The 11,056-nt window shown below is 40.5% G+C and overlaps 2 protein-coding genes across 4 annotated transcripts in view; both read right to left on the reverse strand.

Annotated features, from left to right (window-relative positions):
* hadh (hydroxyacyl-CoA dehydrogenase) overlaps window positions 1-4,173 on the reverse strand; it is a 7,682-nt gene extending 3,509 nt beyond the window's left edge. For both annotated transcript variants that reach the window (XM_005940006.2, XM_042227718.1), the window contains exons 1-5: window positions 4,006-4,173; window positions 3,131-3,259; window positions 2,876-3,033; window positions 1,654-1,780; window positions 1,154-1,243 (exon numbers count right to left, since the gene is read on the reverse strand). In XM_005940006.2, coding sequence (XP_005940068.1) covers window positions 1,154-1,243; window positions 1,654-1,780; window positions 2,876-3,033; window positions 3,131-3,259; window positions 4,006-4,122 — 621 coding nt within the window. In that variant the 5' untranslated portion in view covers window positions 4,123-4,173. The remainder of the gene's footprint in view (window positions 1-1,153; window positions 1,244-1,653; window positions 1,781-2,875; window positions 3,034-3,130; window positions 3,260-4,005) is intronic.
* LOC102309673 (cytochrome P450 2U1) lies at window positions 4,129-9,770 on the reverse strand. Of its 2 annotated transcripts, XR_006055290.1 has the most exons (6): window positions 9,233-9,770; window positions 7,893-8,543; window positions 7,241-7,402; window positions 6,919-7,086; window positions 5,681-6,837; window positions 4,129-4,240 (listed from the first exon to the last, which is right to left on the reverse strand). XR_006055290.1 is itself a non-coding variant. In XM_005940004.3 (5 exons), exons 1-5 carry the CDS (start codon window positions 9,627-9,629, stop codon window positions 6,638-6,640), a joined length of 1,578 nt encoding a protein of 525 aa, XP_005940066.1. In that variant the 5' UTR covers window positions 9,630-9,770; the 3' UTR covers window positions 4,284-6,637. The 2 variants fall into 2 exon arrangements, 1 of the variants encoding a protein (XP_005940066.1); XM_005940004.3 differs by lacking the exon at window positions 4,129-4,240 and having other exon boundaries at window positions 4,284-6,837.
* Window positions 9,771-11,056: the final 1,286 nt, after the last annotated feature.

Raw genomic sequence — 11,056 nt, forward strand, 5'->3', positions numbered from 1 at the left:
GCCAAAGTGCTTGCTCATAGGGGGTCATATGATTGTTGGGCTTTTCTCTGTATCTACTGTACAATATAAAGCGCCTTGAGGTGACTTTTGTTGTGATTTGGCGCTATATAAATAAAACTGAATTGAATTGAACTAATGTGTGCAGAAAAAGGAAGACTAAAAGTCTCTATTAAGTCTTTTGTGACCTGCGGCTCAGGGAGTAGAGCAGGTCATCTACCAATCGGTGGATCAATACCTGGCTCAATGCATCCTTTTATTTTTTTTATTTATTCCCCAAGCGTGAGTGTGTGTGAATGTTGGACAAAGCACTTAGGTATAGAGGAAACTATGAATGAACATGCTTGGTGTTTGGTGAATAAGACTTGTAGTAACAAAAAGAAAGAAAAAAAAAACTTTTTGTGTTTTCTTGAGTAGACAAGCACTACAAAAGTCCATTTAAATACACACAAAATAAGTGTGCATGTGAAATTCAGCCTTGGATTCATGAAGCATGCACATTACTACAGTGTGCATGTTAGCAAATAGCTTGACATGATTGAATCCCTTATTGTTATTTACTGAATTTTAACCACATTTTGCTTTACAGTATTTTGGGAAACTATAAATTCTGCACCACTTCCAGCTGCTGCTGTCGGCCTCATCGTAACCACTTGCACTTGTGTGTCTGGTATGCACGCTGGATTTGGTTCAACGAGGGTGGTGAGCGAAGCTTTGCCTCTGGAGTGGCGAAAACACAGTGGCACACACCACAGCTCAGGTTGTGTGGGCCAAATGTTCTCCGTCAGCAGCTGCATGAAGTTACACTAGTGCTGACAGTCTGACTGTCTTTTTTTAAATGGGTGGAGTTGAAGAATTTTATGATCAAACCTCATAGTTCTGTGGGTAATATTGGGTAAGGTTTAGTGCAGTGTAGTGAAAACAGGTTATGTTTCTTGTGTCAACACAGCAGCTCAGAACCGACCTTTGAAGCAGACCTGCAGTATCTGGTACCAAGACTTCAAGATTTAACACAGACGGCCACAGCAATCCAATACACTGAGCATGTGCAAGCCATTTTCTTACCATCTAATACAACACATCCCAGACCTTAACGTGAGCCACTGATACAAAATGAACAACTTTATTGCTTAAGCTATAGGCAAAAACTCCTCACCTTGCAGGACACTGGTGTTTTTCCAAGCACTTTGCTGAAGTCCAGGAGGGAATCCAAAGTGTCTTGGCTTGTTGCTGGAGTTCCAATCACCTGTGGAAGATGGAGACCTTAGCAGCTTTTATTGTAATAGTGCAATTCTAATAATACAGGGTTTGCCCAAGATATAGTAATTCTATAACTATAGTAAAGTTAAACAAAGATCACTATACTATCGTAACTATAGGATAGGCTACTTATAGTAATCCTATAAAGACGTGTGTGCCTGCATGCCACTACGTGCATTATGATGTACAATACACAAAAAACTCACGACAGATCCTGTTAGTAACTCTTTTATTGTTATGGCAAACAGGATTCAGCTATATGAGCCAATTATACATGATATACATGTATAAATGTGTTATATTACTTCCTGGTATTTGAAGATGTTTATTTGTGTTGTATCTTGTTAAATAAAGAAAATGAGCGTGCTAATAATTATTCTTTTCTTAAGACCCTACCTCTACCAGCTTCATCATAGCAACTGGGTTGAAGAAGTGAAGGCCACCGAATCTGTCTTGCCTGTTGGTGGAGCTGGCGATGTCACAGATAGACAGCGAGGACGTGTTACTGGCAAAGATGGTGTGCCTAAAGAAAGAAATCAACACATATCACAGACATCAGTTGATAAAGCAGAAATATGCCTTTTATTGCCTTTAACAAGGCCATGATCAACTTACTTAACTTACTTGATCTGTAACATGGTCACTACAAGAAAGGCAAGCAACGTCTGGGCGTGTTGCGTGTTGGTGTCCATTATGTAAATTACTGCCATCTTGTGGCTACAGCTGGGTACTGTCTCTGGACACTGGCTTGACTACAAGCCATTGGAGTCTACAGTTTGTCATTTTTTGAGCATTTCCAAGTCCTCTTAACAAAAGTAGACCCTGGCAAGCTGGGAGTATTTTCTGACTGATTACACAGTGTGGATAAACAATCAGCTGTCTGTGAAGTTACTCCTGCTTCTTACACTAATGGGGAATATTTTTCTCTTTTAATTTTTATACTTTATTTAAAACCTGCTAATAATATTTACAACATTTTATTTATAGTGGGGTGTATCTTTATGCTTTTCCTAAAGCATACATCTGAATAATTCCCCCCTTACTGGCCATGGTAAGCTAATGGTGAACACTTTAATGATCATTATCCTACAAGTCTTTCTGACTGTGCCAAAAGGTGTTCACATTCAGGCAGAGTGTGCAAGCTGATGCTGAACTCTGAGAGATAAGTCACCATAGAAAAGACAGGCAGCACACAATCATGAAAAAGTCTGGTCACACAATCTTAAATCAGTCTGGTCAGTGTATTTGGGATCATTGCCATGCAGAAAAATGAAGTTGGTGCCAGTCAGGTACTTTTCTGCATTCATAATTCATTTTGACAATATCTCCAACACCACTGGCTGAAATGCAAATCATGACCTCTCCGATCTTGAGGTCAAAGGCCTTATAGTATGAATCTGAAAACCCTACGTCTCCTTGATCGTGGGTTCACAGGGTTAGTTGAACACCAGACTGAGAGTTCAATAAATGACAGGAAAGTCTGGCTCCTTGGAAGCAACATATAAAGAAATGAGGGGTGGCTCAAGACTTTTGCACATCATTGTATGTTAGGTGATCTAAGCAAAGAGCTAAAAGCTTTGCACTTTACACAAATAAACAGAACTGAAGTAGAGCTTACGATGGTGCCAACTTGTCGAGCCTACTGAAAAGATCCTGCTTGATCTTTAGATTTTCAACAATGGCCTCCACCACAAGATCCGAGCCCTGAACGGCAGATTCAGCATCTGTCGAGGTCGACACCTTCTGCACAATTTTCTTGATGAACTCTTCACCTGCCTGAAACAAACCAAACAACATTTTTAAGAAACTGCTCAAATTTCATGGTGTGGCTGATATTGCTGCTCATTTTGTCAGTAAATTTACAGCCTCTCACTTCTGGCTTATCGGAAAACTTCTTCTTCGCCACTCGTTTAAGGCTCCCTTCAATTAATTTGATGGACTTTTTGAGGATGTCGTCAGACGTGTCCACCAGTGTCACAGAGTGGCCCGTTGATGCGGCAACCTTAAAGAAAGAAAATATTTCAAGATTGTTCCAAACGCAGCCACCAGTGGGGGATCGGTTTTGGTTGAATCCGACACATTCAAACTCTTTGTGGGTTAGTTTGACTAGGCTAGGCAGACATACTTGAACACCTGCCAACTACTCCCAAATATAAAGTTCACTTAATGGCCACCAGGATCCTTTATATGGTAACTTTACTGACCTTGATGTGTAACATAAAAATGAAAAATCCTGGAAAACTATCACCAAATTACATAAACAGAATCTAAAAGAAAAGTGATCAAACAAAAACGTAACAGGGTCTTTGCATGCTCTCCACCAAGTTGCATCTGTCTAAACAGTTCATGAACAATCTTGCCAAGAGGTGGCTCTGAGCCCAGTACCTTATTTCAAGCTATATAACTCCACGTAAGCAGGATGTTGTGTTTACAGCACAGCTAAGAGTAAACATGAGAGAATGCAAAAAACTCTAATGCACAGAGTCAAAGTCCACTTTGATTTTTATATTTTCAACAAACTGAAATTCAAAGCGGTGTGTTTACTCTGCATGCACTAGTGTAAGTGTAAGTGGCGATAAAAGAGGACAATAACAAGTTTTGAATAACTAGTGCTAGACAACCTGCACAGTGCCACTATGCGAATATGACGTACGTATAACGCAGACAGCCAAATTGGCCTTAACCCATTGAAATTAACTAGCAGCTTAGCTAAACACGGGCCAGACTGCTCCTTTTTCGCTTACTCACTTGTGCAATCCCAGCACCCATCTGTCCACCTCCGATGATCGTTACATTTTTAATAACAACATTTCGGACAGCTGAAGACGAGAAGCCTCTGACGATCTGAGAAGCTGCGAAAGCCATGTTGACCGGTGTCCGCTCGGGTCCAAAGTGAAGGACACACTAATATCAGTGCACAGGAGCCCCCTAGCTGGACTAGTGAGATCCGTCTGCACCGCCGCCATCTTGCTCCGGGGTCAGACTGTGGATTTCAGAAGTTTGATGTCAAATTTTTGTGCGTTTGCTGGTTGTTGTTTTGTTTTTTTTAAATAAAAAAAAGAAATGCGAAACCTAAGCAACAGTTAATACATTTCACAGGTCTATAGAGTATCTAAGCACATTTTAGTCTTCAATTAGATTTATTAGGGTGAGTAACCCTTTACAGTAAGTAACGATCATTTCTGTTAAGTGACACACACGCACTCACCCAAAACTGCCAGTCCGCCATTCATTTTTATTTATTTTTTTCTATTTGTTATTTTTTTGTTAATTATTTCCCAACTTAATTCGGAAATTGCGAGTTAATGACTCAAAATTTCGAATTAGGTATCCTATTCAACTAGCTAGAGACCCTGTAATTCCAAGGAATTTTGTAAATCGAAATTTTTACATAAAATTTTAAACTTTTGACTTAAATTTCAACTATATTAATTCAAGATAAAAAAAAAATAGGGATGTTTTCTTGGTAGAAACGTGCCTCAGTTTAAAGCTGCATTATGCCATAAAAATAAATTGTGTATTTTAATTAAAGCTATGTCAGAAAACAAATATTGAAAATTATATTGTGTTAATCAGTAATAGCAATTGTCCCTGACTAATATGGCGACTGTGTTAACGCATCCTTCCAAAGAGATGTGCGGTAAGCGGAAGTGCTGGCGGTCACGTGATCACAGCCGGTTCCGCTTGCAATCGTGGAGTTGTACTACTGCCATCTTCTGGGTTTGATTACATTAGAAACGATCTCGGTCTGTATCATTCATTCCTAATTTCTACATGTTGTTTATCAGTTTATGGGTGAAATTTCTCAATTTATGCAAACGAAGAAGAAGGCACCAGCTAGCAATTTAATGTGTAATGAACTCTCACATTGTGTTTTCCTGAGTCCAGAGTTTGTGGTTGTCGAACAAACAGTCCTTATACCCGACCTTTTTCAGTGGAATGTGTGTGTGTTTTTCTATTTTTGTTAAGCCACCTAACACTCACCTATGTATCATTAAATGATAAAAAAAAAAAAACCAGCATCTAACTTATTCAACGAACCAGTGTTATAGCTACATGTAATAGACGACTTATTAAAAATACATTTTAAATTGGTTCTCTCCTAAGTTTAGGCACTGTTAGTAACAATACATATTTTTTTCCCATTTCTTTAGCTGAATCTATGAAAAATGGAAAAGGTAAAAGAGTTTGACAGACATTAGAAATAGTATTTTCCATCAATAAGGTGATTCCCAAAGAGCCATTAGCTTAAAACTTGACATATCGTGGCATGGCGTGCAGTGTATTCTTAAAAAAAAAAAAAATAAGGAAAATGAACACGCTGAGGACAAACAAACAAATAAAGCAGCAGGTCTAAAAACATCTGATGAATAGTATCTGAAAGTCATGTTTTTAAGAAACAGGAAACAAATCCAGCTAAGACCTGACACAGAAGAGATGGATGCGGCACATCATATTTCATCCACTGTTTGCCATAGTTTCATCAGAAATGTTGTCAGTGGAAAGCTGGTTGTCGAGAAGCCATTCTTATGAAATAGAAACAAAGGAAATAGGCTCACGTATGCCAAATCACACAAGAACTGGACTGAAAATCAGTGGTAACAAATTTGAAATAATTAGTTCAAACCATCACCAATATGAGGTTGTCAAAAGAGATGTACAACTTTACAGAGAATGGAACAAAAGGCAAAAACATCCAAAGAAGAGCTCTGGATGTCGTTCAAGGAGCCTGGAGAAGACTGGTGAAGACTACTTAAAGAAATAACAAGAAAGCTGCCTAAGAGTTCAGACTGTGTTGAAGAATAAATGTGGTCCTGTCAATTATTGACTTTCAAGGATGCTAGAATTGTACATATTACATTATTACATATAAACAGCTGTTCCATGTACTTTCTTTTTACACCTCTAATTAAATCTTTGCATCCATTTCCCTACCAAAATATAATGAAATGGGGGGTGGCTCAAGACTTTTGCACATTGCTTTATGCTTGCTAATTTCTATGATGCAAAGCAAATCATACAATAAAAGGATAAATATTAATACAGTTATTATCTTATGACTTTTAAAATTAGAGTCATCTCGCAACACTGACCTTATTTAAATTTTTTTTTTTTAAATGAGATAAGCCATCACTTAGTACTGCAGTCTCAATATCAGTTATTACTTTTCAAATTTCTGTTCACTCAGCAGCAGCTTAAATCATCCACATAATCCAGATGGTAATGAAAAAATAAATTATCTGGGATTTCAGTCAAACAGGAGCACCCTTCTCTAATAAAAAAATGTGTCTATAAACTTCCTATATATTTAGATCTCTCCAGGAGAATAAGATCAAAATATTTTCTACTTTTTGTGAAGTCCTTCATCAGAGTTTCCTTGTTACAGGACGTCAGTTTCACTGTTGCGAGCAGTCACGCACACAGTGAATGGGCAAGGTGCTAGTGTCAGTCCGAACCGTCCGTGCAGGGGAGGTGGACGCTTTCCCTCTGGGAGCCTGAATTTGAAGGCCTGCAGTAAGCTGGTGACCGTCAGAAACAGCTCCATCTTTGCCAGCTGTTCACCCATGCATACCCTGCGACCTGAGACACAACAGTGAAATCAAATTTATGGATCAGTGTTTATGTTTCACTCATATGGATCATATAAGTAAGAAGGCATACCAATCCCAAATGGTATGAAGCACTCTTTCCTGAGCAGCTTTCCCTCATTGTCCAAGAAGCGTTCTGGGTTAAAACTGTCTGCATCATCCCACACAGTGGGATCTCTATGGACAGACCACAGGTTGGGCAAAATGACAGTCCCTTTAGGAATAGTGTAGCCTCTAAACTCTGAAAAAGAAAAGAAGAACACTTTGTTTAGAGCTTGGGAATTAGACAAATTTGGCAACAGGCATCTGCTAGGGTGGATCCAGGGTGCTTGAACAGTTATGTGCAGATCTGTATGAAGGTTATGTGGAGATTAAGGGTCACAGTTACTGTTTACCTGTTGTTTGTGAGGCCATGTGAGGAATAGCCAGGGGAACTGCCACAGTCATTCTCTGCACTTCCATAATGGTGGCTTCAGTAAAAGGCAAACTTCCCTTATCAGTCAGAGACGGCACCCGATCTTTGCCCACTACTTCATCAATCTCTGCATGGACCTTGTCTTGAATCAACACAGCAGGAGAAAGGGAGGATTAAGGATGAAGTCCACATCACATCAAACCAGGAAAAAAAACGGGTCTTATTAGAACTTGAACTTGAAGTAAAATGCAGCAGTAAATGCATATTTTCATGTGCCAATCTATGTGCACGTGCAACAATTGGAGAAGTGGTTAAATACACAAGGAGGCCAGACATGTTCATGTATTGAAACCAAAAAGCGTCCCAGACGTGGGTTCCCGCAGAAGATTCCCAATTCCCCCCACATAAAAGTTTGTTTGGCAACCTAACATTTAGTCACAATACTTACATATGTTGCCACTGTCATTTATCAAAATCCACGTTTCAAATCAGTGAAATCACACTTAAAGTGGTATTTCTGACACTAAATGTGATTTTCCCAAAACTGCTGTGGAGTCCAAATGAAATGATTTGATTTCACAAACACATGCACTTTGCAAAGGATGGACTTGACTGATTGCTGCCATTTTTACCTTGGATATCAGGGTATATGACCATATAAAGCAGAGTCCACAAAACCGAATTGGTGGTGGTGTCAGTGCCAGCAATGAAGAGGTCTCCTATGATATAAAAGAGATAATCCTCTGTGAAGCTGCTGTCCTCCTCTCTAGCATCTTGCTGGGCCAGCATCTCCATCAAGTACATGTCTGTGAGATCCCTTGGATTGTCGGCATCTAGTGTTGCACGGTGCTTTGTAATAATCCTCTTAAGAAACACGGTGATGTCTCTTTCCACCTGACGCAACTCTCTGAAAACTCCAAAAGGCAACCAGTAGAGCAGCGGGAAAACGTTGATGAGGACTGCCGGGCTGTTCATGCAGATCTCCAGTCCTCGCGCCATCAGGTCCAGCATGGTGCGGAACTCGCGATCCTCGTGGTGGAAGCGCTGACCCAGGATCAGTGTGCAGATGACGTTTGACACAGCGTTGCCAATTAGTGGACTCGGGTCCACACCAGCGCCACCACACTCCTCATTCAGCCGCAGCAGCTCTGTTTTGATTGTAGCAAGGCCTTCCTTAATGCAAGGCTCCAGACTTAGCTTCCCCAGACCAAAGCTGCGGAGTGTGGTGTGGCAGAACTTGCGCTGCTTTCGCCATACTGACCCGTAAGGTGCAAAGACGATCCCTGAAGTTCAGTTATACCAGGAAAAAAACGACAGCTTATGTCAGCGTGTATGTCATTGTTATTTTGGCTACTTAACTAGACTCTTAAAATTGTAGAATACCTAAAAACTTACATCTCGTAAGTTATGGAGGAGACTATCAAATCTACTGTTTAGACTGACCCTCAATCCCGCTTGGAGAATTTAATGTGGTAAATAGAGCCTGTTTAAGTTACAGGCTTATCAAGTTCAAATGTGCATTCATGCATATTAATTGTAGATTTGCAGTAAATGCAATATACTTCCAGTGAATCCTAAAGGTTAAAGAGAAACTTCAATTTGAAGACAACTGATCAGCTATATTCTATCATTTTATGAATAAAGCAACTAGCACTCAATCTCACAGTGTGTAATTACTTTTTGTTAGGCATAATGTAATAACACTGAGGGGGAGACATTACAGTTGTGCTCAGAAGTTTACATACACATATGAATGTGACAGTGAGGCTTTCCAACACTGTACCAGCTGTCAAGAAAAACAAACAAAAAACAAAAACTTTTATTACACTAACCAAAGGCAGTGAAAACTCTCTATTCTAACGCTTATCCGATTACTAGATTTTTTTTATGGGTTATTATTACACGGTTATAGCCTTATTCAACCGATAACCTACAATAACAGTTGCTTAATTTAATACAAGAACTTGCTTACCTTTGCGTTTAGTCAGGATAGTGACGGTAGGGATGTCTGGCCTGTCGGAGAACACCTCCGGATGGTTTGAGAGGGCATCCCTGACCGCTTCATAGCCATTGAGCACCACGATAAGTTGACTCCCTACAAAAAGGCTGTATATGTTACCATAAACTTTAGCCAATTCTGCCAGACCGTCAGTGGGGTTTATGATCCGTTTCCTGAGGATACCAGAGGGTACGAGAAAGCCGCCGAAGTTTCCGACCACTGGCCATGGCTTCGGACCTGGCGGAATGTTTTTATATCTTAAATTCCGCTGTTTTTGATAAAGAGCAACCAGCGCCAACGCGATTATTATTAAAGCCGCAACGTTTGCGTTTAACAGCAAGGAGTCGTTCAGGCCTGAGAGCGAAATCATGACTTCAGCATTCAAATTAACTCAAAGCTGTTAGTTGATAATACATGTCCAGGACTGAGCACTCGGACACCGCGAAGCTGCTATTTATTTGTTTTACAGACAGACGCTCACGCTCTTCCTGTGTTGTTGTGGCAGGCCAAGAACAACGTGGTACCGCTACTGGCTTCCTATTGGCTGACAGTGCTTCCTCCTATTTTGATTGGCGGCCAGCGGTCATTGGCCTTTAGAGCTATTAATTCTGTCTTCCAGGTTTGGCAGTGGCACAATTCTCGGTTTTATCCATTTTGAGGCTTTATTTTTTTATTTTATTTTACTTAAAAAGAAAAAAAGAAAAAAAATACTTTCACTTTTTTGGCAAGTAAATCAAATGTATACAAAGAGCTGCGCTGTCAACACTTATATACAAGGCATCTAGAAAGTACAGTGGGGCAAAAAAGTATTTAGTCAGCCACCGATTGTGCAAGTTCCCCCACCTAAAATGATGACAGAGGTCAGTAATTTGCACCAGAGGTACACTTCAACTGTGAGAGACAGAATGTGAAAAAAAAATCCATGAATCCACATGGTAGGATTTGTAAAGAATTTATTTGTAAATCAGGGTGGAAAATAAGTATTTGGTCAATAACAAAAATACAACTCAATACTTTGTAACATAACCTTTGTTGGCAATAACAGAGGTCAAACGTTTACTATAGGTCTTTACCAGGTTTGCACACACAGTAGCTGGTATTTTGGCCCATTCCTCCATGCAGATCTTCTCGAGAGCAGTGATGTTTTGGGGCTGTCGCCGAGCAACACGGACTTTCAACTCCCGCCACAGATTTTCTATGGGGTTGAGGTCTGGAGACTGGCTAGGCCACTCCAGGACTTTCAAATGCTTCTTACGGAGCCACTCCTTTGTTGCCCGGGCGGTGTGTTTTGGATCATTGTCATGTTGGAAGACCCAGCCTCGTTTCATCTTCAAAGTTCTCACTGATGGAAGGAGGTTTTGGCTCAAAATCTCACGATACATGGCCCCATTCATTCTGTCCTTAACACGGATCAGTCGTCCTGTCCCCTTGGCAGAAAAACAGCCCCATAGCATGATGTTTCCACCCCCATGCTTCACAGTAGGTATGGTGTTCTTGGGATGCAACTCAGTATTCTTCTTCCTCCAAACACGACGAGTTGAGTTTATACCAAAAAGTTCTACTTTGGTTTCATCTGACCACATGACATTCTCCCAATCCTCTGCTGTATCATCCATGTGCTCTCTGGCAAACTTCAGACGGGCCTGGACATGCACTGGCTTCAGCAGCGGAACACGTCTGGCACTGCGGGATTTGATTCCCTGCCGTTGTAGTGTGTTACTGACGGTGACCTTTGTTACTTTGGTCCCAGCTCTCTGCAGGTCATTCACCAGGTCCCCCCGTGTGGTTCTGGGATCT

This window comes from Haplochromis burtoni, unplaced genomic scaffold, assembly GCF_018398535.1.
Source record: "Haplochromis burtoni strain Fernald_Lab_line unplaced genomic scaffold, NCSU_Asbu1 Contig_277, whole genome shotgun sequence".
NCBI lineage: Eukaryota > Metazoa > Chordata > Actinopteri > Cichliformes > Cichlidae > Haplochromis > Haplochromis burtoni.